Here is a 27,335-nt window from a genome sequence, read left to right as displayed (position 1 = left end):
GGGAAGGTGGGGAAGGAGATGTGGAAGGAGGCGGAGAGGGAGGAAGAGCAGGGGGAGGATGTAAGGGAGGAGGAGGGAGAGCAGGGGGAGAGGAGAGGAGATGGGGGGGGTGGTAACAATTTTGTGCCTATTTCACAGATGAGGAAAGTGAGGCCTAGAGAAGTGATGGGGGACCTATAATCATAACTAGGAGGATGGAGACATGATTTGGATGTCAACAGTTCGGCTTCTGAGTCCACCCTAAGAGGGCCTGCCTAGCCCTGTGGAGTCCCAGCGGGAAACAGACCACACCTTCCAACAGGGTGATTAGGGGATTTGAGTGACAGGGGAGCCCCCAGGACGGCACAGTCTCTGGAGCTGGGTGGGAGTTGGGGGGTCAGGGTGAGGGCAAGGTTACCTGACCCTGGGTGTGGGATGCAGCTGCCCGACCCATGTGCAGGGAGGGCACCTTCATCCTGCCATCAGGCACCCAAATAAAGAAAGAAATAAAAATGTTTTTAAAAGTTAAAAATAACAAAAATAAAAACTGGAGACAAGACAAGTGATTGCTGTAATACTCCAGGTGAGGGATGATGAGACTCTGAACTGAGCTACAAGCAGGGGGGCTATAGCTGTGTAAGCAGGTGAACTCTGGAGTTTCCCACTTGAGTGATTCAGTTCATAAAGGATAATAAGGATATTTCAAGGGAAATACAATTTGGAGAGGAAGAGTCTTAGTCACTTTAGACATGCTGAATTTGAGGAGCTTGTATGATACCCCACGGGGAACAGTCCAGAGGGAAGCTGGATGGAAGTTTGGACTCCGAAGGAAATTCTGAACAAAAGATACAGAGTAGTGGGGAAGAAAATCCTTGGCATGGATGTGATTTCTTAGGAAGAAAGTGAGGGCAAATAAAAAACCTGAGGACAAAACGTTTAGAAATATCAACATCAAAGTCGAGGCAGAAGAAAAGTTGCTTGATGAATGGGACTTTAAATTAGGGAAAGTAAAAAAAAAATTTTTTTTAATGAAAAAATAAAATTAGAAAAAGTAATTTTTTAATGTCCATTTTAGACCAATTTAAGGAGACCCTGGTTTGATTCCTGGGTTGGAAAGTTCCCCTAGAGAAGGGATAGTGGATACCCACTCCAGTGTTCTTGGGCTCATCTGGTGGCTCAGAGAGTAAAAAATCTGCCTACAATGTGTGAGACCTGGGTTTGATCCCTGGGTTGGGGAGATTCCCTGGAGGAGGGCATGGCAACTCACTCCAGTATTCTTGCCTGGAGAATCCCATGGACAGAGGAGCCTGGCAGCCTAACAGTCCATAGGGTCATAGAGTCGGACACAACTGAGGGACTAAGCACAACACACATTTTAACAAGATGGAATGTTGGGGTAGATAGTGCTCAGTCACTCAGCTGTGTCAGACTCTTTGTGACCCCACAGATTGCAGCCCACCAGGCTCCTCCATTCATGGGATTTTCTGGGAGAGAAAACCGGTGTGGGTTGCTATTTCCTTCTCCAATAATTAATAAATATCAATACAATTCTATTCAAGTACTATCCCAGGCTATTTAATAAATGTAGTCAGATGAATGCAATAAGCAGAGTTAAATGTTGCAGTTAGGTGTAGGAGGAGAGGCCTGAGGATTGAGCTGGTGGGAGTACAGCGTATGACCAAGAAGAGTTCAGGTGATGCGGACACAGCTGAACCCTCTTCACTAAGGCTGGACACAAAGGGAAAAGGCTTTCGGTAAAACCGCCTTCAGCAAGAAATGCCACCAGCCAATTCTTTCAGCCTTGAGTGTAAGAAAAATCAAACAGATATTTTGTAAGGAGAACATGGAAACTGCTTTTCAATACCTCACATGCGAGTGGGGGCCGGAAGGATATTGGTTTAAGTGTCTCTTGGCTGGGAGCAAAATGGATTTTCCCCTTTCCTTTTTTATGTGTATGTGTTAGGCACTCAGTTGTGTCCGACTCTTTGTCACCCCCATGGACTATAGACCACCAGGCTCCTCTATCCATGAAATTCTCCAGGCAAGCATAGTGGAGTGGGTTGCCATTTCCTTTTCCATTTATGTGTTTGTTGTTGCTAATAATTCACAAAGTTATTTTCCTGTTTATACCTCAGTTCCCCCAAGTAAATGATTAACCATGATTACACATTAAGAAAAATAAGAACTTAAGCTTGAGAGCTTTACCATGTCCCAGAATTGGTTCTTAGTGCATTATTTTTAAAAAAAAGTTTTTGTGTTTATCGATTTGGCTGCCTTGGGTCTTAGTTGCAGCATGCTGGATCTTTGTTGCGGTGCCCGGACTCCCAGTTGTGCTATGAAGGTTTAGTTGCTCCGAGGCATGTGGGATCTTAGTTTTCTGACCAGGGATCAAACCCACGATTCCTGCATTGCAAGGTGGATTCTTACCCACTGGACCGCCAGGGAAGTCCCCTCAGTGCTCGATCGATCTCAACTCATTTGTTCTGCACAAGATGTTATAAACTAGGAACACTCATCCTTACTTTATAGAAGACTGAACAGAAGGCTAGGGAGGTCCACTGACTTAACAAGAGTCGTCCAATGAAGACACCCACATAAGAATTCATGCCCAGGCAGTCTATGTCCCGTGTCTGTCCCCTTGTCTAGCATTTTATACCACTTTTAGTTCATAGGTCCCAGTGACTGTTAATAAATAGAAGCCACTTAGATTACACAGTTACTTTTGACTTTCTCAGAGGGAATCCAAGGTAATCAACAACTAGGAATTGCCATGAAGGTTTCTGATAAATAATCAGTGAAACAGAATAACTCATAAATGTTCTCTCTTGCTGTTAGGCTCTATAATATATGTACATTTCATTACATGACCCTATGCATATTTATCACTTTAGATGGTTTTCACCTCTCTGGTTTTAGCTAGATTATAAATTCTCTGAGGCTAAAAGTACAAACTCCTAATATTCAGAGCCTAGCCCAGGAAAGCAGTGAAAATCTATTGATGCATTTTTTAATGAATGATTCAGATAATGAAGGGAAGCTTGAAAGAGCTTCTTTCAGTCACATAAATATTTTTCAGTTATTTTCCAAATAGCCTGAGTTGGGAAGTCAAAATCTAGAATATGTTTTAGGGCTTGGTATTTTTTAGAAGATATTTTAAATACATTATTTATGACTTCAAGAGAAATGTATCCATAAAGACATAATTCATTTTGAAAGGACCCCATGGAATCTATAGTATTAAGAACTTTTTTTTTTAAAAGAAAAGAATAAAATTTCTTACTTGAGCTAGTTTCTAAATCAAAGAGCTACAAGTGAAGGCTGCCTTTGGTCCAAAGTTACCTCAAACTCTTGAACCAGCATCCTGAATGCTCCTCTCTCTCTTTCCATCAAGGATATACTCAAGTACAACCCCTGCCTACTGGAAATATCTGATGTGAGATGTTAAAGAATAAACACTGGTGACTGGAGCCACTCTGCTGAAAGTCCTAAGAGGGCTTCTGCTCTTGGTAAAGGAAAGTCAGTAGTTTAGAAGAACAGTCCAGCTGAGAACAAACATGAAAGATAGACAAAAATCTTAAAAAAGCAAGCTTCTCTCATATCAGAAACCCGACGCACTGCTGGCAAGAATGTAACGTGGTACAGCTACTTTGGAAAAGCATGACAGTTCCTCAGAAAGTTAAGCACCAGGTCACCATGTGACCCAGTGATTTCCACTCCCCAAAGAGGTGAGAAGCTATGTCCACACAAAGTCGCCAACATGAATGTCCTTAGTAACATTGTTCATAACAGCCAAAAGGTGAACATGACCCAAATGTCCATCAAGAATGTACAAACAAAATGTAGTATTTCCATACCATGTACTCTCATTTGGCCACAACAAGGAATCAAAGACTGATAGATGCTCCAACATGGATGAACTTTATAAGCATGCTATGAAGCTAGAGACAAAGATCTTGTATTATGTGATCCCACTTATATGAAATGTCATAATAAGCATTTCATAGAGACAGAAAGTAGATTAATGGATGCTTAGGATCAAGGGAATTGGTAGGTGAGAAAGGATACAGGGCTTCTTTCTGAGGCGGTGAAAATGTTCTAAAGTTGATTGTGGTAATAGGTGCATAATTCTATGACTATAGTAAAAACCACTGAATCGTACTCTTTAAATGGGTGAATTGTATTACATGTGAATTGTATCTCAATAAAGGTATTAACAGAAAAAACAAAGGAAAAAACTGCTCTCAAAGGCACTGTTAGCTGTTGGTAGTAAGTTAACAAGATCATGATAAGTTACTGGGAGAAGACCTAGGACAGAGAGCGGAAGCCCAGAGAGGAAAGCGTGGCATTTGGGGCCACTTCCCCTTTCGGAGTATGTGTTGGTTCTACAGGAGCTGGCTGGAGGGCACATCGCATATTGCAGGTGGCACATTGCTGGGCTTACTGCCCCTGAGTGGGAGTGTGAGCTCATCAGAGTAGGGATGAACTGGAGAGGGACCTGATGAAGCCAGTTCTCCTTGGGCTGGGAAAGTCTGCCCTAGGAGCAAACTGAACATATCAGATTGTTCTCAGGGGACTTCAGTTCAGCTTCAAGCTCTCTCCATGTCTGGAGCTGGATTTGGAAACTTCAATTGTTGGCATCCCTAGATAGCATATTCAAAAGCAGAGACATTACTTTGCCAACAAAGGTTCGTCTAGTCAAGGCTATGGTTTTTCCTGTGGTCATGTATGGATGTGAGAGTTGGACTGTGAAGAAGGCTGAGCATTGAAGAATTGATGCTTTTGAACTGTAGTGTTGGAGAAGACTCTTGAGAGTCCCTTGGACTGCAAGGAGATCCAACCAGTTCATTCTGAAGGAGATCAGCCCTGGGATTTCTTTGGAAGGAATGATGCTAAAGCTGAAACTCCAGTACTTTGGCCACCTCATGCGAAGAGTTGATTCATTGGAAAAGACCCTGATGCTGGGAGGGATTGGGGGCAGGAGGAGAAGGGGACGACAGAGAATGAGATGGCTGGATGGCATCACTGACTTGATGGACGTGAGTCTGAGTGAACTCTGGGAGTTGGTGATAGACAGGGAGGCCTGGCGTGCTGTGACTCATGGGGTCGCAAAGAGCCGGACACAACTGAGCGACTGACCTGATCTGATCTGATCTGATAGATACATAGCAGAAATGAGCATAAATCCCTTCTGGAGGAAAGTGATATCATTCAAGTCCTCAAGTTATTTTAGCAAACAATTTTTCAAAAAAGAATCACTTCAGTTCAGTTGCTCAGTTGTGTCTGACTCTTTGCAACCCCATGGACTGTAGCATACCAGACTTCCCTGTCCATCACCAACTCCTGGAGCTTGCTTAAACTCGTATCCATCAAGTCTGTGATAACAAGAAATAACTAGCATACAATAAGAAAATAAGCTAAGAGAAAAAAAATAGGCTGTAGAAACAGACCTAGAGGGACTACAGAAATAGGAGTTATTAGATACAGACTTTAAAATATCTATGCCTGTGACCCAGCAATCCCATGATGCAGCACATGCACGGAGAAAACCATGACTCAAAAAGACACAGGCACTGCAATGTTCGAGGCAGCACTATTTACAACACTGAGGATATGGAAGCAACCTAAATGTCCATTGACAGATGAATGGATAAAGAAGATGTGGTGCATATATACAATGGAATATTACGCAGCCATAAAAACGAACAAAACTCATTTGTAGAGACAGGGATAGACCTAGAGACCATCATACAGAGCTAAGTAAGTCAGAAAGAGAAAAACAAATTTCATATATTAACACATATATGTGAAATCTAGAAAAATGGCACAGGTCATCTTATTTGCAAAGCAAAAGTAGAGACACAGACAGAGAGAACAAATGTGTGGATACTAGGGGGCAAAGGGGTAGGTAGTGGTGGAAGGAATAGAGAGACTGGAACTGATACATATTCACTATTGATACCATGTGTAAAATATATAGGGGCTTCTTTGGTGGATCAGATAGTAAAGAATATGCCTGCAGAGAAGAGGGATCCAAGTGGTGGGACTCGCGACACGGCCGCGGAGACATGAAGGCCTCCTCGCCGAGCCCCCCAACCCACCGCCAGCCCCCGGGGTCCAGGCTAGACCTGGCTGTCCACTCCCCCGTTCCCCATGGAGAAGATGGAGCTGATCCAGAAGGCCAAGCGGGCCGAGCAGGCCAAGCACTACGACGACATGGCCACCTGCATGAAAGCCATGACGGAGCAGGGCGCAGAGCCGTCCAACGAGGAGTGCAACCTGCTGTCAGTGGCCTACAAGGTGGTTGGGGGCCGCCGGTCCACCTGGAGGGTCATCTCCAGCATCGAGCAGAAGACCGACACCTCGGACAAGAAGTTGCAGCTGATCAAGGACTACCGGGAAAAAGTGGAGTCCGAGCTGAGGTCGATCTGCACCACAGTCCTGGAATTGTTGGATAAGTATTTAACAGCCAATGCAACTAATCCAGAGAGTGTCTTCTATATGAAAATGAAGGGAGATTACTTCTGGTACCTTGCTGAAGTTGCTTGTGGTGATGATCGGAAGCAAACGATAGATAATTCCCAAGGAGCTTACCAAGAGGCTTTCCATATAAGCAAGAAAGAGATGCAACCCACACACCCCATCGGGCTGGGGCTGGCTCTTGACTTTTCTGTGCTCTACTATGAGATCCTCAATAACCCGGAACTGGCCGCACACTGGCTAAAATGGCTTTTGATGAGGCTATTGCAGAACTCAACACACTGAATGAAGACTCGTACAAAGACAGCACCCTCATCATGCAGCTGCTGAGAGACAACCTCGCATTATGGACATCAGACAGTGCAGGAGAAGAACGTGATGCGGCAGAAGGGGCAGAAAACTAAGTGCATACAGGGTGTCATCTTTCTTCCCCTTGAAACCTTTTTACTAAAACATCTCCATTCCTTATTCCATTTGGATTTCCTATGGCATCCGGTCCCATCACTTCATGGGAAATAGATGGGGAAACAGTGGAAACAGTGTCAGACTTTATTTTTCTGGGCTCCAAAATCACTACAGATGGTGACTGCAGCCATGAAATTAAAAGATGCTTACTCCTTGGAAGGAAAGTTATGACCAACCTAGATAGCATATTCAAAAGCAGAGACATTACTTTGCCAACAAAGGTTCGTCTAGTCAAGGCTATGGTTTTTCCTGTGGTCATGTATGGATGTGAGAGTTGGGCTGTGAAGAAGGCTGGGCGCCGAAGAATTGATGCTTTTGAACTGTGGTATTGGAGAAGACTCTTGAGAGTCCCTTGGACTGCAAGGAGATCCAACCAGTCCATTCTGAAGGAGATCAGCCCTGGGATTTCTTTGGAAGGAATGATGCTAAAGCTGAAACTCCGGTACTTTGGCCACCTCATGTGAAGAGTTGGCTCATTGGAAAAGACTCTGATGCTGGGAGGGATTGGGGGCAAGAGGAAAAGGGGATGACAGAAGATGAGATGGCTGGATGGCATCACTGACTTGATGGACGTGAGTCTGAGTGAACTCTGGGAGTTGGTGATGGACAGGGAGGCCTGGCGTGCTGTGATTCATGGGGTCACAAAGAGTCGGACACGACTGAGCGACTGATCTGATCTGATCTGATAGCAAAGAAACACACTCATGTGTATGGAATCAACTGTTTAGAGTCTTCACACTGCAGCTTTGGGAAAACTCCATTCCTAGATTTGTGTTTGTCTTAGCCTTCCTGGTGTGCAGTTACTGCTCTAGGAAAGTATTAATAGCTTCATTTCATACAAACATAAGTAACTTCCAAACACTTATGTAGAAGACTAAAAATGTATCTGGTATTGAAGTAATCTGAACCAGTTCTGCAAGTGACTGTGTTTTGTATCACTGTGAAGGTCTGAAAATGTAGCTAATTACAATTTAAAGAGTGTTCTACATAACTTCCGGAGAAGGCAATGACACCCCACTCCAGTACTCTTGCCTGAGAAATCCCATGGATGGAGGTGCCTGGAAGGCTGCAGTTCATGGGGTTGCTGAGGGTCGGACACAACTGAGTGACTTCACTTTCACTTTTCACTTTCATGCATTGGAGTAGGAAACAGCAACCCACTCCAGTGTTCTTGCCTGGAGAATCCCAGGGATGGGGGAGTCTGGTGGGCTGCCGTCTATGGGGTCGCACAGAGTCGGACATGACTGAAGTGACTTAGCAGCAGCAGCTACATAACTTCTTAATTTCTACATTCCCTTACTCTTCTTCAGAGATTTCCTTTCAGTAAGCAACTTTTCCATCCCCTTAATGTATTCCTTTTTAGTAGGAATCCAGAAGTATTAGATTGAATGGACAAGCATTTGACATTTTGGGGCTGGGGGATCACAAATTAAAATGCCTCCTGTATCATATGTGATGGAGGTCTTGTGTATCTGTGACAACAGGGAGTTTCCTTATTCACTCTTCATTTGCTGCTGTTTAAGTTGACAACTTCCCTTCCCAATAAAAACTCACTTACACCTCCTGCCTTTGTAGTTCTCGTATTCACTTTACTATGTAATAGAAGTAGCACGTTGCTGCCAGAATACAACTGTTGCTTTTGGAAAATTAAAGTGCATGTCATTCTTAATACACTAGAAAGGGGGAAAAAGGCACATAGTCCAGTCTAAAACATTAGCACTTTTCCATGCAGATTTGTGCACATGCGAGAAGGTGTCCAGTTTGTCTAGCGATTGTTATTTAGAGAGTTGGACCACTATTGTATGCTGCTAATCACTGACTGTAGTCCCAAAAAAGCCTTGTGAAAATGTTATGCCCTATGTAATAGCAGAGTAACATAAAATAAAATTACATTTATAAACAAACAAACAAAAAAGAATATGCCTGCAATGCAGGAGCCCCAGGCTGGATCCCTGGATCAGGAAGATCCCCTGGAGAAGGGAATAGAGGGCTGTCTGCTCCAGTATTCTTGCCTGGAGAATTCCACAGATGAAGGAGCCAGTGAACTACAGTCCTTGGGGTCACAGAGTCGGACCCGGCTGACTGAACAACTAACACACACACAAAATAGGTAACTAATGAGAAGCTACAGTATAACTCAGGGGATTCTACTCAATGCTCTGTGGTGACACAAACAGGAAGGACATTCAAAAAAGAGGGCACATATGTATATGTATAGCTGATTTTTCTCCGGTGGCTCAGTGGTTTAGAATCTGCCTGCCAATGCAGGAGATGTGCTTTCCATACCTGGGCCATGAAGATCGCCTGGAGGAGGAAATGGCAACCCACTCCAGTATGCTTGCCTGGAAAAATCCCATGGACACAGGAGCCTGGCGGGCTACAGTCCATGGGGTCACAGAGTCAGACACAACTGAGCATGCACACAGGCTACACAGCTGATTGCTTACAGTAGAAATTAACTCAGTATTGTAAAGCAACTGTGAAAGTGAAAGTCGCTCAGTTGTGTCTGACTCTTTGCAACCCCATGGACTATACAGTCCATGGAATTCTCCAGGCCAGGATACTGGAGTGGGTAGCCATTCCCTTCTCCAAGGGATCTTCCCAACCCAGGGATCAAACCCAGGTCTCCCAATTTGCAGGTGGGTTCTTTACCAGCTAAGCCTCTAGAGAAGACCAAGAATACCAGAGTGGGTAGCCTATCCCTTCTCTAGCTGATCTTCCTGAGCCAGGAATCGAACTGGAGTCTCCTGCATTGCAGGCAAATTCTTTACTACTACTACTAAGTCACTTCAGTCGTGGCCGACTCTGTGCAACCCCATAGATGGCAGCCCACCAGGCTCCCCCATCCCTGGGATTCTCCAGGCAAGAACACTGGAGTGGGTTGCCATTTCCTTCTCCAATGCATGAAAGTGAAAAGTGAAAGTGAAGTCGCTCAGTCATGTCTGACCCTCAGCGACTGCATGGACTGCAACCTTCCAGGCTGCTCCGTCCACGGGATTTTCCAGGCAAGAGTACTGGAGTGGGGTGCCATTGCCTTCTCGGGGCAAATTCTTTACCAGCTGACTTATCAGGGAAGCCAAAAAAGTAACTATACTCCAATAAAAATTAAGAAAATAAATAAAATTTAAAAAGATCCCACATAGAAGTTCAAAGATATAGTAATGAATGAGCAATGAAAATGATAAATGAGTGAATCTAAACGACTATCCGAACGTTTGATTTATAATAAATACAGAATTGATGAACTTTGGAAACAGGAAAATTTTCTTAATAATTGGTGTTAGACAATTATATCCATATAGAAAAAAAAATGCTAAACTGACCCCATATCATATTATATGGAAAAATCAATTCAGCTATATTGTGAGTTACAGTATAAAAGGTAAAACAATAAAATTTCTAAATTTGCGACCTCATGGTATGGAATGACTTTTTAAATAGGACATAAAATTCACCAACCATAAATGAAAAATTGATAAACCTGACTACATAAAATTAAGACTGTATTCCTCAAAATGTATCGTTAAGAGAGTGAAACAAGCCACAGGCATCGCTCTTGGCCCCATGGAACTGTTGGGCTTGGGAAAGCTAGAACCACCTGTTCTAGATAACACTTATGTTTCCAGCCCTTTGTAAACCTAAAAGCTCAATTCAGGATGGGAAAGTCTGCAAACTTTCTTCCCCTAATCCAAACCAAAGAAGCCTGGGACTATATGGGGGGTTAAGTTGGGGGCTGCTCAGTATTTCAGTTTGGAGGCCTTCTTTTCACTCAGGTTAAGAGAAATAGTGAAGGAGGCTGCACACATGTGGATTGTAAAGTGCCTTTGCTTTTTCCTTCCGTGTGAGGCTAGATGAGCTCCCGACAGGCCAGGAAGTGGTGGGCAGAGAGCGTTGGTTCTAGAATGAGCCTGGGGGATGACACCTAAGAATGATGGTGTCTAAATCATGGATGAAACTGATTCTTCTGGGGTGTTCCTTTTAAAAATACAGGTTCTTAAGGTTGCCAGCAGAGGTGGTGGGAAGGATGAGGGAAGGGATAGGTAGGGAGTTTGGAATGGACATGTACACACTGCTATATTTAAAATGGTTAACAAACAAGGCCCTACTATATAGCACTGGGAACTCTGCTCAATGCTTTGTGGTAACCCAGATGGAAGAGGGGTTTGGAAAGAATGGATCCATGTATATATATGGAGTCCCTTCACTGTTGGAAAGAATGGATCCATGTATATATATGGAGTCCCTTCACTGTTCACCTGAAACCATAACAACATTGTTAATCAGCTATTGCTGTTGTTCAGTCACTAAGTCATGTCCAACTCTGTGGCCCCATGGACAGTAACACCCCAGGCCCCTCTGTCCTCCACTATCTCCCGGAATTTACTAAAACTCATGTCCATTAAGTCGGTGATGCCATCCAACCATCTCATCCTCTGTCACCCTTCTCCTCCTGCCCTCAATCTTTCCCAGCCTCAGGGGCTTTCCCACTATACCCCAATAAAAAATAAAAAGTTTTTTTTTTAAAGTTCTCTGGCCATCAAAGAGACAATTCATTTAGTGGTGCATAGAAATTTATATTAAAAAAAACAACTCGGCAGGGAATTCTGACGTGGTGTCTAGGTTTGGAAACTCTGCTGAAGCTCAGAAACCCTTCCAGGACTCAGCCTATGAAAATGGAGACGTCTGTCTCCAAGCGTTTATGCCATTTCCTAAAAATAGCAATAAACAATATCTGAGGATTGAAAACCACAAAATCATCCTTTAGAAATTATCAAGTCTCCTAATGAAAGCAACCTCTCCCTAGCGTTCTTGGGACAGAGGTTTCATCCAGGTGTCACAGCTCCAGTCTCACCCTCCTGTTGTCATGGCTGGCTCTTCATATCAGCTCGCCAGTCTCTGAGGCCGGGTCCGTGCCCTTGTGGAAGCGGGTGAGAAGAGCGAGAAAGCAGCCCAGGGAGCATCCAGAGGTCCCAGCCGCCCTGGCCCACACACAGGACACTTTCGAGGAATCAGCGCGTCACCAGCGCCACCTGGTGGCTCCTTTGAAATCCTGCGCTCCAGGCTGCGGGAAGATCAGGTCTCAGCGTCTAGAGATGTCTACTGGTTACAAAGGCAGCTCTTCCCCGCAGGACTGTGCGTGGCCAAAACAGGAGTTTTGTAGAGTTATTGTTTCTATGACCCCTTTCTTTCTTTCTTTTTTTAAATTTGATTTTAATTGGAGGATAATTTCTTTAGAAGGTTGTGTAGGTTTCTGCTGTACAATAACATGAATCAGCTTTTAAGAATATGTATGTCCCCTCCCTCTTGAATCTCCCTCCCTCCCTCCATCCCACTCACCTAAGTCATCACAGAGCATTGAGCTTAGCTCCCTGGGTTATATAGAAGCTTCTTATTAGCTATTTTACACACAGTAGTGTGTATGTCTCAATGCTACTCTCTCAATTCATCCCACCCTCTCCTTCCCCTGCTGTGCCCATGTCTGTTCTCTATGTCTGTGTCTCTATTCCTGCCCTATAAATAAGTTTATCAGTATTATTTTTCTATATCCTATATACATATATGTGTATTCATATACAATATTTATTTTTCTCTGACTTACTTCACTCTGTATAGCAGACTCTAGTTTCATCCACCTCAGTTCAACTGACTCAAATTCATTCCTTTTAAAGGCTGAATAATATTCCACCATGGCTTCCCTGATAGCTCAGTTGGTAAAGAATCTGCCTGCAATGCAGGAGACCCTGGTCTGATTCCTGGGTTGGGAAGATCTGCTGGAGCAGGGATAGGCTACCCACTCCAGTATTCTTGGGCTTCCCTTGTGGCTCAGCTGGTAAAGAATCCACCTGCAATGTGGGATACCTGGGTTCAATCCCTGGGTTGGGATGATCCCCTGGAGAAGGGAACGGCTACCCACTCCAGTATTCTGGCCTGGAGAATTCCATGGACTGAATAGTCTGTGGGGTCTCAAAGAGTCGGACACGACTGAGAGACTTTCACTTTTCCACCATATATATGTACCACAACTTCTTTAACCCTTCATCTGTGGATGGACATGTAGGTTGCTGCCATGTCCTGGCTATTGTACATAGTGCTGCAATAAACACTGGGGACACATGTGTCTTTTTGAATTGTGGTTTTCTTAGGGTATATGCCCAGTAGTGGGATTGCTGGGTCATATGGTGATCTCTTTCTTTAACATTTTTCATTCATTCATTCAACAAGCCTATTTGCATACATACTGTGTGTCAAGGAATCGTAGGGCTTAGAAACCAGTGAAGGGATGCAGACAATTAGTAGGCAAAAAACACAAACCATTTCTGAATAACTGCTATTTAGAGAATTAAGAGGGTGAGGGGATCAAGTGGTCTTGAACTGGGTCATCAAGGAAGGCTCTCTGATAGAGAACCTGGCGAAGAGAAATGGCCTCCCGTGAGAAGGGCATCCTTGGCTGAGTGTACGGCTTGGGCAGGGAACCTGGGCTCGGGACAGAAAGCAAGGGCTTTCTGCACTACCAGTCTCCCTCTGAAATTTCCTTTTAACCACCAAATTATGTCTTGCATCTATCTCTACCAGTCAAGATTCTCTTCCTGCAAGATACGTCAACTATGTGAAACCCTCGTTTTACAGAAAGGCTGACCAACTGATTAAATTCATAATGACATATAACAGAACCCTCTCTTCCTTAATTCTGCACAATCTTGCACCATCCCATAATACAAAGCCTGGACAACTTTTACTGGGTACTTGCGCTCCTGCTCTGCCCTTTAGGGACATTATCTACTTTAGTTCTCACAGCAACCCCAAGTGGTAGGTACTATTATTATTATTCCCATTTTAGAGATGAGAAAGCCATGGCTTAGTATGAATTTTAGAAAGGCTTAGTAGTTAAGGGTTTTAGAATTTTAGCAGTTAGGATTCAATTACTCAACTCTAAAGTCTGCTTTTATTAGAGCATAAGCTTGTCAGGAGTTACCTGGGTCTGACTCTCAGCTCCCTCACTCTTCACTAGCTGTGTACGGTAGTGGTGATGGGTTTAACCTCTGTGTGCCTTGGCTTCATCTGTAAACTAATGGGGAACAGATGAGTTCATAGCCGCACAAGGCTTACAGCAGAGACCGGTCCTGTACTATGTGGTAAGACGGTGTCACCATGGGCTGTTCAAAACACGTCTATACTATTGCCCGCAGCTGGTAAAATACACAAAACTGAAGAGTCAAGTATGTGACTTATGTGCTGATAGTTCTTGTAAATGTTTTGATGAGAAAGGCAGGCAGATCACTTGGTTCAAAGTGTTATTTCTGTTATCCCTTAATGCAGTATTTGAGTTGACTGTGTGAATAGCAATACGCATGAACTACACTTCCTAACAGCTTGAATGTTTCACAAATGAGACTTGACTATGTAACTGTATGATAGGAGACAATGGTATAGACCTTGCCCGTGTAAGTGTATAATGGGAGGCAATGGTACAGACCTTGACTATGTAGGTGTATAATAGGAGACAGTGTTATAAACAGTCATGAGCATCTTACCAGTTTTAGAGAATGCTTTTTTTTTTCTGTATTGCTTGTCAGGTCAATTAGACCTAATTTTTCTATCTTTCATTGCTATAAATAATTGAACCTGGGATTAATATTTATTCACAGGGATAGAGAAATTAATGATAAACTTCTGGAATCACTAAAGAGATGCGGAACCATGGTGTGAATGAGAAAAAGTGGCAAAGCTCTAGAAACTAGAACTGGTTTCCCTGAAAGAGGCCCATTCCATCTGCTGTCAAGTACGTCTCCACCACCTGTGCTAGAAGCAGCCAATCGTGGCTAAAACTGTAGATTCCTGGCTCCAACCCCAGACCCACCAGACTGTCTGGTGGTTGCCCAAGGAGTCTTACGTTTAACTGCCCTCCAGCTGATCTATACGGAGTCTAAAGTTTGAGAAGTATCTGCCCAGTTTAAAGCATGAACATGTGACTGAGAAATCTCAGGATGTTTTGCAAGATGTTTTTAGGAAATGGGAAAAGGGGCATTAACTGAATGGCTGTGTGACAACTTAAGTTATGTGCCTGGCACTCCTTTCTCTCTTCCCCCTGGAGTTGATGGAGGAGCTGGATGTCTCCTGTGGGTCAGCATTCCTCTCTGCGGAGCTGTTAGCATGGAAAATGCCATTGTGTCTAATCATATTGCGTTCTCACAAAAGGTCAAATGTAGGGAGAACTCTTAAGTCTGTTTTATTCTCCCTTCTAAGCATCGTACACAAGAATCTCATCTTCCGAAACCTGGCTACACAAGTACCTTATTAGGAGAAAAGAATCAGAGGCTCTAGGTAATGAAATACAGATGATGCAAAGCCCCAATCTTTCAGAATTTTGCTCACCATTTTGACAAGCTTATTTATTTTGAATGGTTATTTAGAGGAAGTCTGACAGGTAGCATGTAGACAGTGGCAGGAAGTAACGTCAGAAAGGAGGATTTAGGAAATAAAAAAAAAAACTACAAGACCGTGATAGGACTCTTTTATGTATAGACTGGCCTGACAGAGCATTTGGTATGCGTAGAAGCAAACACTTTTTATCTCAGTGTGTCCTGACCATATCACTATCTTATGGGACAGTGATCCGCAGGTGTGAATGATGAGTCCTTAGGTATACTAACAGCAAAAGAAGTTTGTGGCTTGAAATATACTCTGGAAATACTATGATTAAATATTTTAAATAACAATTAAATCTCAACTTTCTTTTTAAGACACACATTCTTAATTATGCAATTATGTGAGAAACATGGCAACTAAAATGTTTTATTTCAGGTGGTTGCAGGTACTCGAAGTTTTAATGCAACAAGGAGTCAATATTACTATAGTGTGCCCTTTTCCCGTAGAACCACAAAAGAAAATTTCAAACACCACCAATGTATTTACCACTGATTTCTCAGTGATAAGTAAATATACACTTTAAGAGGAGGGTACTCTATTTTCATCAGCATGAAGGACATTTGATAATAGTTGGTATGGAAATGAGAACTTCAGAAAATTAAGGACAGTGGAAGACCCAGTGGAGATGTCATCTATGTCTTTTATCCCCTCTGAGCAGCAGTCTCTATGGGAACATGTGTTCAGGCTGGGTGTGTTTACTGGAAGCAGATGTCACACCTTGCTTCCGGTCTGCAGTGTGGTAGCAGGTAGATAGAACATGGTGGGCATGCTAGGGTCACCTGTACGCAACAGGTGACTTTCCTTCTGTATGGCTGGCAAAAAAGTGACAGGCCCTAATATTTTAGGATGAAGAATGATTTGTAATTTATCATTCCTAGTAGGAAAACTAGAATTTCAATAGCTTGCTACTGGGTTTGTTTTTTCCTTCAAAATTTTCTGGTTGATATAGATGCGTTTGAGAACTCTGGCACAGGAATGCGTCTGGACCCCCATCTGGTAGCTGGGTGACTGACAGCATTTGACACATTGGAATGCTTCATCTTTACGCACACACCAGCTGGAAACAAGTGTAGGAGATTCTTGTCTGGTCATTTTCACTCCACAAAGTACACAGGATGCTTTGTGGGAATCTTGAGAAGTACGGCTGTATACAGAACACCCTTCTGGAGAACCTAAGAAGCTAGTTCACCTTCCTGTGCACCCTAAGCTTAGGAGCCCCGAGGCAGCCCAGCACACAGACGCCTGCAGGCAGCCCGGCCGGCAGCAGGTCTGCTCAGACCCTGCAGCGCAGGCCAAGGTCCGCAGTTCCAAAGAGACTGTCTGCCCCAGGGAAAAATGCAGCCAGGCAGCCTACTGTGAAAGATGAAGACAGGAGATATTAAACCCCTTCCCTCAAATGAAGTATCTTATTGGTATAAGAATTTGTGTCATACAAACACTCATCTTTTGGCCAGAATAGCCCCGATTACCCCTGATTACCCATCTACCTTGTTATAACTCACATTAGGTTTAGAAAGCAAACACGTACACAGGAAGTGTGTTTTAACCTGAAATAATTTTCTTGATATTTGAATTGCTTTCAGTGGGACATTTGCTTTAAACCACAAGATATCTCCGTCTGGATTATCAGAATACAAAATCCCTTCTCTCCCCGCCCCCCACCCCAACCAAAACAAACAAAGGAACAAATGAACAAAACCCCAAACCCACAACTCAGCTTCAAATAAGCTTTGAAGAAATGAGACTCTAAATATTTACATATGGGTCAAGAAATAAATCACAAACTATTTACAAAAATACACAAGCTTATATGCATTAACAATTTACACCAGTTCACAAAAATATTAAAACATAAAAAAAACACTATATAAATTAAAGTTAAGAACTCAGAAGTATGAGCTAAGACTTCCTAGGATGCTTCTCTCATGCAGGTCATGGTTGAAAAATCAGATTTTGCTATCTTGGAATCTAAACTGTAAAACAACCATTTTTATTCTTTGAACACTAACAGCACTAATCAAAAAAGGAAAAAAAGACCCTCTGTGCACACCGACATTATCTTGCACACAGTTAAAATATACCATTCCTGACATTCCGTTAACACACAGTACTAAAAGTCACATGCCTCTAACCATTTGGAAGTAACTTTCTGACATACTTTTGCTTTCATGATTACTCCTTAACACACACTGCTCGGACGATACTCTGCCAACATATTGGATGAGTGACTGACGGGGCTGGAAACAGATAAATGGACTTCGCAGGCTCCTTTTTTTTAAACTAAAGGGCGGATTTCAAATTTACACTGTATACATCTATTGCTGCTTCAGGTGTGGTAATGACCTAGTCTATCTCTGCTCACATGAATGGTCCCTCTTCTTTACAGGATTATTCCTATTTCAACCCGACCCTTTTAAAAAATGCTTTGCCATGATATAAATGTGCAGGCCTTGTCTTTGGGACCATCCCAAGGACTTTCATGTTTTTAGAAGGGAACTGAAGATGGTGAGCTGTCGATGAGGCTCAGGTGAAATCTACTGAAAGGAGGTGGCATCTCTGGGGCTGTCAGCAGAGTCCCTGACGAGACATCCAGGGAATATTTATTTCAATCAAACCAAGCTGTGGCATCAGAATTTTGCCAAAAAAGGATAAAATCTGGAGACATGGCTGTGAAAATACCAACAGAATTAAAATTCTGGGTTTCACAAGTAAGGCAGCTCCGTTTACTTGATCGTGGCTCCATGTCAAAGTGTAAAAGTGCTGACGCTTGGTTGCTCAACCTGCGACGTCATATACCAACAAGGTGGCTGTGCTGAGGTAAGCTGGCTCGCGGTGACCTGCCGTCTGCCCGCGACAACCAGGAAGGGAAGGATGCATGCGAAGCCCCTCAGTAACTCTGCACCCGAAGTTAAGGCTGCACCTACACTCGGCGAGACAGCGCTAGACTGCAGAGTTTATGTTTCACACTTTTACCGGGAATTTGAGTCATTTTTCTGTATTCAAAATATGTACCTGATATTTCCAAACTCATAGGACATTAATAAAGTAACCGCTTTAAAGAATTAACCTTAGTGTTTATAAAATAGACTTTAGTTTCAGGAGTAAACAGTGTGTGTGACCAATCCACAGATATGAACACTGGACAGACTTCAGCCACATCTTTCTAGGCTCTCAGCTCCTAAAGCCATCTGTGTCTCGGGGCCACACCAGCTCCTCTCTCTAATCTCCGGGCTGCCTGTGAGAGCTCAGACGGCTTGTCTTCCCTCAAAGCGGCCATCGGTTGCCTACTGACAAAAAGATGGTAATGGTTGGAAAAAAAATTAGTGCTGTATATTCACCAAAGAGCAAATTCCTGCACAGAGCTCCTGATGTGTGTGCTAAAAGGAAGTATCCTATCAGGCTCCCTAGCACTGTGACTACAGACCAGGTGGGTCTGTACTGAGGCCTGAATTTCACAGACCTTTTCTATAATTTCAGGATTTCCTCCATGATCTTTATTGAATCTCTTCGATCAATTCTGGGGGAACAAAAGAACACCTAACAGAGTATTTCCACATATATTAATAAGTAAATGTGTTGCTCTTAAAACTTTATTTTCTTTTTCTAAATATAAACCCTTAAAATGCAATCACATGATTTTTTAGATTTAAAAAAACTGGCATGAATCCTAATCTTTATACAATTTCACAGCAATAATAGCAGCATCAATTTAGCCTCTTAAAAGATTTTTCTTTGCTCTAAATAAACGTTAGTTCCAAGTTTTAAAAAGCCAGAGCAGCAACCATCCAGGAAATGGAATGGAATTCTCCTAGTGTCTTCTACAAACTTGAGCATTTAAAACATGTGAATGTATAAAAATCAAGTATTATTAAGAGTTATGGAATGACATGATTATCTCAACTCGTTTTATAAATACAGGACTGCCTTCTGGTCTGGCGTTCGTGGTGGGGTGGGTTGAGAGAATGGAATGCAAACTTTCAAAAGAAAGTCCTGGGTATGGAACATGTTTAACATGTCTGCAGTGTTGTGAGGACTAAACCTGAAATGCTGGTGTGAATGGCAATTACAATTAAGACTGCAATTGCCCAGGGACAGAGGGAAGACACAACACGGTAATTCCTTGGGACCTAAAGGGTTGCTGCCCAGAATTCCAGCAGGTCAAATGGGCTGTGCTAAGTGTTATTGCAAGAACACTCAGTTTACTAACGGATAATAATAACCTGTAGCTACTGTAAGAATTCCCAGGACACCTGGTTTAGAAACTAATTAATATGCAAATTTACAATCATGTGACATTATGTGTGTTTATCCAGGCAAACCATGCTGGTTTTTCATTGTTTTTTAAATGGGGGGGGGGAAAAAAACTGCTTTAGGAAAACAAATAGTGTGAAATGCTTCACTAGGATCACAATTTATCAAATACTATTGAGAAAAAAAAAGAACTGAAGACAGGCAGCAGCTTAGAACCACCGATGTAGCTTTCTGGTGCTAACGAAGGTCACAGACTTCCTGCCAAGAAGTTTCTTTAATTGTAACTTAGAAACCCCTCTGCAGTGGGATAAGCCTGTTCACTGAAGTGTGTGGAGCAACCAGGAGAAGAGCATGGTTCAGCCTGGATCTAATGGGTCTGACATTTTGTAATGGCTATTAAATGCTTATTCCTTTTTTTGGGCTATAATTTGTTAAATATCCAATAATAGTCTTAGGTGAAGGCTCAGGGAGAAGTTTCTCCCCACTCTAATTTAATACACAGCCCCTTCTAAGACAGGGGGGGTATGACCTGACAAAGAAAACAGGTGACCCTCTGGGCAAGGCCGTGGCTACTGGTAAAGCAAGTGGGGACAGGACAGGACAGGGCACACAAGACCTTCAAGAAGTGAGCGTCAGCTGCTCTGAAGGACACAGCAAATGCTAGGAAGGACGAGGTCAAACTCAAATTCCATTAAAGGCAGTCCTCAGGCTCTTACAAATCAGCCCTATGTGGCAAGTACGGTCTGTAACAAATTTCTTTACTAGGTTTTCAACACAGTGCTTCACAATCGTTCAAATCTTTAAATGACAAAAATGACAACAGTCTGTAGGTGGAAGAGGTGGTGATGAAGCTGGGAAGAGGGAAAAAGATGGTGATTTGTTTTTCTTCTTCTTATTTTTTTAATGTGGTGGTTGGGGGGGGGCGGTTTGTAGCCTTTTTTTTTTTTTTTTTTTTGGTTACTGAAAAAAATAGAACAGTCCACTGTCCAGCAGAGGCTGCGTCAACTCTATTGCTCCCGGGGCTCATTCTGCATGGACCTGCGTTTCAGGAGGCTGCAAGGCCAGCTCTGTGGGCAGGAAGGCGCCCTGCCCCAGAGCTGTGGCGTATGTCCTGCTCTGGGGATGGGGGAAGCTGGGGGGCATGTACGGGCCCATTGCTACTGCTCCGAAGCCCCCTCGCTGGTGCTGGGGCGGGGAGTGGTAGCCCTCCAGGTTATCGTACTGCGGCCCGGCAGTCCCCCGGCCCGGGCGCTTGCCGTGGGTGTGGTAGTGGTACAGCACGCCGGGGTCCCTGTCCGCGCTCTGGGGGTGGTGCAGTTTGAGGCTGTGACTCCTCTCTGGCTTAGGGGGCGGGAGCGCGGACTGCGACAGGTGCTCCTCCTCCTTGTAGCAGTCTCTGGGGTGCTTCTCTGAGGCCGGAGGCTGCCGGGCCCGGGGCCGCTCCAGCTCCTTGGGGAGCCGCACCTCTTTGTGGCTCGGTCTTAAAGACTCAGGCCCTGACGGCACGTATTTCCCTCCAGAGTTAAGGTAGCTGACAGGCTCGGCAGGGTCTGGAAGCCCTTTGGGCCCGTAGTCTAGCGGGCTAGCTCCCTGGGGGAAAGGGGGCCCGTTCTTCGGGTCGCACAGCTGCCTATGGCTTGCTTCCTGATGCGGCCTATGCTCGGGGAGGCTGCAGCCTGCGTCGTGCAGCTTTCGGTTCCTGACGCTGCTCTGCTTCTGGGGGAGGCACGGCTTCTCCGGCTGCCCATTGCCGTACCCGCCCTGGTGGTGAGGTGCGCGCTCCAGCTCCGGCTCCGCGTGCTTCCGGTAGAAGCGGTCCTCCCCCTCGGGGCTCAGGGCCTTGGCCGGGTGCCGCCCCTCCTTGCCCTCGGCCACCGAGAGGAGTCCAGTTTTCCCAGGATCCGACTTGCTGCGCAGGTGGATGACATAGATGCCGCCCAGGTCGTCCGGCGCGCCGGCCGCGCTCATGTTGTCGTACTGGGACACGACGGGCCCCTTGGCCTTCTGCCGCGCACGGCTCTCCCTGCGGATGGACTGCAGGCGGTATTTCTCCAGGTCCTCCAGGTCCCACGAGGCGTATGCGTGCTTCGCGTCGGCCACCGGGGGCATGTGGACCACGTTGTGGTCATTGGCCGGGAAGTAGCTGGCCACGCTGGGCCGGGGGCGCGGGGCCGCACCCCCGGTGAACGCGTACACATTCTTGCCCTGCAGGCGCGGGGCGAGGAAGGCCAGGTCGCGGCCGGGCAGGCGGTGCAGGGGCCGCAGCTGCACCGTGCCGTAGGCGTCCACGTCGCACAGAGCGCCGTCGGGGCTGTAGTAGGAACCGGCCGAGCTGGCGTAGGGGCTGTACCGGTAGTGCACCCGGCCGTTCTCGAAGTAAGGCTGTAGCTGAGTGACGTGGTAGTCCGAGCGGGCCTGGGATGACTGATATGGCTTATACTGGTACAGGGGTCGTGGGCAGTAGGCGGGCTCCTCATCTGGGGGCACCTCTGTCCTAGAGATGGGGACAGAGCGGATCATGGAGGACGGAGGCGCGTGCAGAGACTGCACCCGGCGGATGGTGGGGTACAGCGGCATGTCCTCGGGGTAGCAGCCACCCCTGACAGACGAGCTCAGTGAGGACACATACTCTGCCCGGCTACACAGCTTCGGGTGGTGTCCAGACACGCTTCTTCCCGGGGCCACGTACGTGTTGTACCGGGGGCCTGTGGAGGCTGGTGGCTCCGACCTGGATGCATACACTGCGTGCGGCTCCGCTTTCCCGTGATGGGGTGGCACGCTCTGGGGGCGGAACTGGCAGTTTGGGGTCATACTGAAATGCAGACAGTTTTCTGGACCGAAGGGCTCCGTGGTGAGGTCGGGCCTGGCGAACGTGGGGTAAGCAGTCTTAAGAGGGCCGTGCTTGGCTTGTGGGACAGGGAGGGGCAAAGGCAAGGGCTCTTCCACGGAGGCAGCGGCAACGAAGGAGTGGTACCCGGCGCTGCCCGCCCCGTCGGCGCTGCCCGAGTGGAGGGCCGCGGCCAGTCTGCTCTCCATGGTCCTGGCGGGGGGCGCCGGGGTGGGGAAGCCACAGGAAGCGTGCGCGGGCACAGACTCGGCGCGCAGGTGCAGCGCGGGCGCCCTGGCGCCTTCCCGCACCTTTTCAGGAAGGACGGGCTGGGGAGCTGGAGCAGAGGCTGGGCACTGTGCAGCGGCCCCGCCATCCCCAACCAGGACAGGTGCAGGGTCACCCATGCCCCTGGGTTCAGGCGGCCTCTCCGGAGCCGGAACTGCTCCTTGAACCTGTTGAAAGATGATATTACTGTGAGTGTTTTTTTATGCTTCCCTCTACAGAATCAAACATTACTGAATTCATAACTCACAAGCTGAGGCCATGTGGGCAGCAGCTGGAAATTTCCCAAGCTGTGCAGAGGTGCTGGACAGGGCAGAGGCCTACCTGTCCCTATAGTCAGGAAAAGAAGGCAGGCCTGTTTGGCCACCTGGTGTGGCAGCCAGCCCATCTTTGGAGAGCTGTTCTCATTTAGGATGGGTTTTCAAGAGATGGAGTGGACCATGACAGATCTGATTTGCTTAAAAGACCACTAGGCTTGAAACCACATGCCCGGTCTATCTGTGCAGCTCAGTCTCAACACCAAGAACATTCTGTTAAACAAGCAGTGCTGATTCTACCTGAAGAGTGTTTTGAAGTGACACCCACTACCCAGTGGGCAGTTTTCAGCCCCCAGGCCAGGGAGGGACAGGAAGGGACATGTCCAGGTGGCATTCAACACAGCCTCCGCCTCTCCCTCCCGCTCCAGTGTGTCTGTGGCAGCAGAGGACAAACATGGTTCTCACTGCAAGGCTGCACGCATGCTGCCCTTGAGAAACAAGTGGCTGGAAATAGCATCTTCCATAGAGGACTAGACAGTGAAGTCCTTTTAGTCCAAGGCAACGACAAAAAAACTTCACAGTCTGCATATAACATTCTCTCATCAAAATAGGTGCTTGACTATTCAACAATCTGATGGCTAATGCTGAAAAAACAACAAGTCCTAAGACACTGTCATCTCTGATATTTCTAGAAAGTTGGTAAGACATAAAGTCTTCCAAATGTCCTGAGCACTTTGGTCATGCACATGTGAAAAACTGGCAGAGATGGTTGGACAACTTGCCCAGAGTCACAATGAGTCAGTGAGGGAGCTGGGAAAACCCCACAACTCTGACAGCCAATGGCCAGGTGGACTCCTGAGCTTATAATCTCTTTGTAAAGGGAGAGGGTATAGTTAAACCACAGCCATGGAGAAGCTGCTCCTTTTTCAGAGAAAAGCCAGCATCAAGATAAAGGCAGATCCCAATCTCAACCAGGAAGTGTTTCATGGAAATAGGCCATAGGACTTAAAAAGAGATGTCAGATCTCACTGGCAGTAACGGCACACACTGATGGAGAGTGGCACACCTTTGGAAAAACACTGCATGCCAATGACCCGCCCCACTTCTTACCTTATGGGGATTGGTTAGTCCTATACTGGCTGTGGTCTGTACCTGCCCCAGGACTGGGGGCTGCTCTGCAGGTCTCTGGGAAGGAGGTAGGGGTAGGGGACGGCTGGCTCGTTGAGCACGCTGAAGGGTGGCGGTTACATACTCCACTGCGCTGGGCTGTTCTGCCACGTCCCAGCTGGCTTCGCTGGCACTTGCTATGGCCGCTGATGGAGCATGTGTCATGTACGCCAGGGGGGCTGTGCTGGTGTTCTCTTCAGGGGACCCGGAAGGAGGGCAGATTTTGTCCCTAGGCAAATGAGAAGGGGCAGGACTTCTGTCTGCAAGTTCTGAAGGGTGATGGGGCTTATCCACGCTTGCACCAAGGTAAGAAGGAGGCTCATCTCCACTGTAGAAATGGAGCTGATCGTGGTCCACAAAGGAGACGGTCGGCACACTGGTCTTCACAGACTGGTCTTCAGGGAAAGTGATGAGATCATCAGACTTTGAGTCTGTCAAGGGAACGGAAGTGACTCTGGCCTTCTCTGGGTCCCCAGATAAATAGATTCGATGTGGCTGATCGCCTGGTACGTCTGCCGGGGACTGCCCCGTGGAGTCAGTGGTGCTGGAATGGGTATAGTCCCCCGCAGCTGCTGTGTCTGGCACTGGCTGGTCACCATGCCCAGGGCCCTTGTTCTGGAGGTGGGGCTGCTCTGCTGGCCTGTCGGTTTGGAAATAGGCTTTCTCGAGAGTAACGCTCGAGTAGGGAGCAGGCGGTCTGTCCTCGGCTGCAGCCACCGCTACGTCCCCACAGTGTGCACAGGCAGCCGGGGACATGCCTGGTCTCTTCAGTGACTGGGTGGAGGCCTGCTGTGCAGATTCTGCTAACGCCAGCGCCAGCAGGCGTGCCACGTTTTTCGGAGGCGGTGGCGGTGGGATAAGAGAGACTGAGCTTACAGGAACGGAATCCTGAGGGGGGTCATGTGTGTCTGCTCCTGGGGGGAAATTAGGAAAAAAGAAAGTGAAAAGGTAGCTTGTGTTATCCTACATGGAAAGCCAAACATTCCCCCATTTGATCACTAAAAAAAAAAGTGCCTTCCGTATTTCAAAATGGCCATCTGCAATCTTCTATCCCACATGCAAACACTGCAGAAAACACATCTGGTTCAGAAGGAAAACTAAACCAGAGAGTGTTTAAGACTGCAATCTCCTCCTGGGTTGCTACAGAGATGGGCGAGGCAGGGAGCCAGTCCCTCATCTGGCTCAGGAAAGATTGCTTAGAAAACAAGCTTCAAGTGCTTGCAGAATGTTATTAAGAATACTTTTTACATTTGATGGTGTAGGCTGGCTAGTTAATGTGTAAGGCTATAATATAGATAATTTTATCAGAAGAGAAAACAGAATCAAGAGCTATGAAGCTGTGCCAAAATTATCCAGGAATTCTGATTGGACAAGGGCACTTTATCAAGATCTGAAGTAGGACCGCTGGCCCTTTGGGGGATGTTTTGGTTGACTTTAATTTAGGGCTTTGAGCCATCAGCACCACCTAGAAAAAACATTCTCTTTGATAAAAGGCTAGCTGTGGAGTAAACTTCTCTCCTAAAAGGCACAGTTGGTGGAAGATCCCTCTTAGCTTAAAGCAAGAATGGAGGAAAACAAATGGTACCTGTCTGAGTCTGTCCAGAAGGTACAGCCTTACTCTGACTGCTTGAGGCAGGCTCCTCCTTCCCTGGTGAGTCTACGTCTGCGGCAGCCCCCTGGTCCGGGGGCTGGGCTTCACACTCACACCCTTCCTGGGCCTCTCTCTCGTTTGCTTTTCTCTTTACTACCTGGGTGGGGGATCTATTTATGACATCACTTTCTTCGCTACTTTTGTTCCAGGCTGCAGAAGGTGCGTTCTGAGCTGCCGTGTTTGCGACGGGGCCGATGACTTCTGACACCCGGGCCGGAAGGGTCACTGAAATGGGCTCGGATATGTTCAGAGAGGGTGATTTGCTTATCTTCCGTCCGATCTTTGGAGAGAAAGCATAGACAACCTTTTCGGTGAACGAGGATGGCTTTGATGCTTTCTCTTCAGTGGGGCTCAAGTCCAGGGTGAAGAATGGACTCAGCTTCTCCTGAAGAGGAGACACAGGTTCAGAACTTGCAGTGCTTCCTGGAGTCTGTGACTGGCTACCGCCTGTTTCCGTATCCTTCTTATCGGTACTCTGTTTATCCTTGGAGTAGCCCAAGGAGTCTAAGAAGGAAGCCTCACTCTCCAGACATTCTGATTCAGCCTTAGGAGGACTGCACTGAAATGACATTGGATCAAAATCCAGGCTGGCTACTCCGATGTCTGGTGGGCTCAAGTCAACGTCCTCAGCCGAGTGTGGAGACATGAGAGCCGGAATGTGCAACAGCCCGACTTCCTCCTCGCTTCCGTTGTCGTGGGGCAGGTTGTCATAGGAGTTGCAGCGGTTCCCCAGCATCTCGCCGTTAAAAGAGGCGCTCAGGGCATCACTGCTAGATCTGGGTCTTCTGGGTCGGAACAGCTTGGAGTCACCTGGCAAAAATGGGTAGCAGCGTCAGAATATGAATGTCCCAGGACACACAGTGCCCTATGAGTCAGCGACTTAGTACAGCAGAGATGCGCTACATACAGGAAGGAAACGCAACCGTCTCTTGGGGAGCACAGATGGAACCCCCAAAGCAAACGCTCAATAACAGATTCACTTGGTACCATTGGAGGCAGGATGCACTGGATGGTTTCCATAGGAAAGAGGACTCAGAACTCTTAGATTCTATTACTATTGCAACATGGACTCTTGTGACTTTGGGCAAGTTTTTCACTTCTTTTTGTCTTGTTTTATCACTGACTTCACACATGACTTGTGAGGTACAACTACTCACTTTAAATGGTACTTCAGGCAACAGAAAGAGGGTTTTTTTTTTTTTTTTGCTTTATTCTTTTGTTTTTGTGGGGAAATATCCTCATACCCAAAACTGAACTTCTCAAAAAAAGTATTTATATTTAGTAAAGTATAATTTTATATTTAGTAATGTATCCCTTTCAGATATTTAAAAATAATTTTATTTTTTTTCTTCAACAAGAACAGGCTTTAAGCTTGTCAGGCAGAAGCCTTAAGAGTGGTGATAGTATTACCTTATTTTATGATATTGCTAAACATCCAACTGGTAAGAGAAGTCCTCTATCTCATTCTCATTATTCTGTTACAGTGATGAGCCATAGTGACGAAGTACCATAAAGAGACATTGTCTTGACACAAATACATCCACTAATG

At 45.9% G+C, this 27,335-nt stretch overlaps 1 protein-coding gene and 1 pseudogene across 5 annotated transcripts in view; one reads left to right on the top strand and one right to left on the bottom strand.

Annotated features, from left to right (window-relative positions):
- Window positions 1-6,129: 6,129 nt before the first annotated feature.
- LOC129653683 (14-3-3 protein theta-like) lies at window positions 6,130-6,931 on the top strand (annotated as a pseudogene).
- An 11,993-nt stretch (window positions 6,932-18,924) lies between these two features.
- ARHGAP32 (Rho GTPase activating protein 32) overlaps window positions 18,925-27,335 on the bottom strand; it is a 207,784-nt gene continuing 199,373 nt past the window's right edge. For all 5 annotated transcript variants that reach the window (XM_055581190.1, XM_055581192.1, XM_055581191.1 and 2 more), the window contains 3 exons: window positions 25,721-26,596; window positions 24,079-25,049; window positions 18,925-22,881 (listed from right to left, as the gene is read on the bottom strand). In XM_055581190.1, coding sequence (XP_055437165.1) covers window positions 20,623-22,881; window positions 24,079-25,049; window positions 25,721-26,596 — 4,106 coding nt within the window. In that variant the 3' untranslated portion in view covers window positions 18,925-20,622. The remainder of the gene's footprint in view (window positions 22,882-24,078; window positions 25,050-25,720; window positions 26,597-27,335) is intronic.

This window comes from Bubalus kerabau, chromosome 5 (genome assembly GCF_029407905.1).
Source record: "Bubalus kerabau isolate K-KA32 ecotype Philippines breed swamp buffalo chromosome 5, PCC_UOA_SB_1v2, whole genome shotgun sequence".
NCBI classification, from domain to species: Eukaryota; Metazoa; Chordata; class Mammalia; order Artiodactyla; family Bovidae; genus Bubalus; species Bubalus kerabau.
This window is presented reverse-complemented; position numbering and strand designations above follow the sequence as displayed.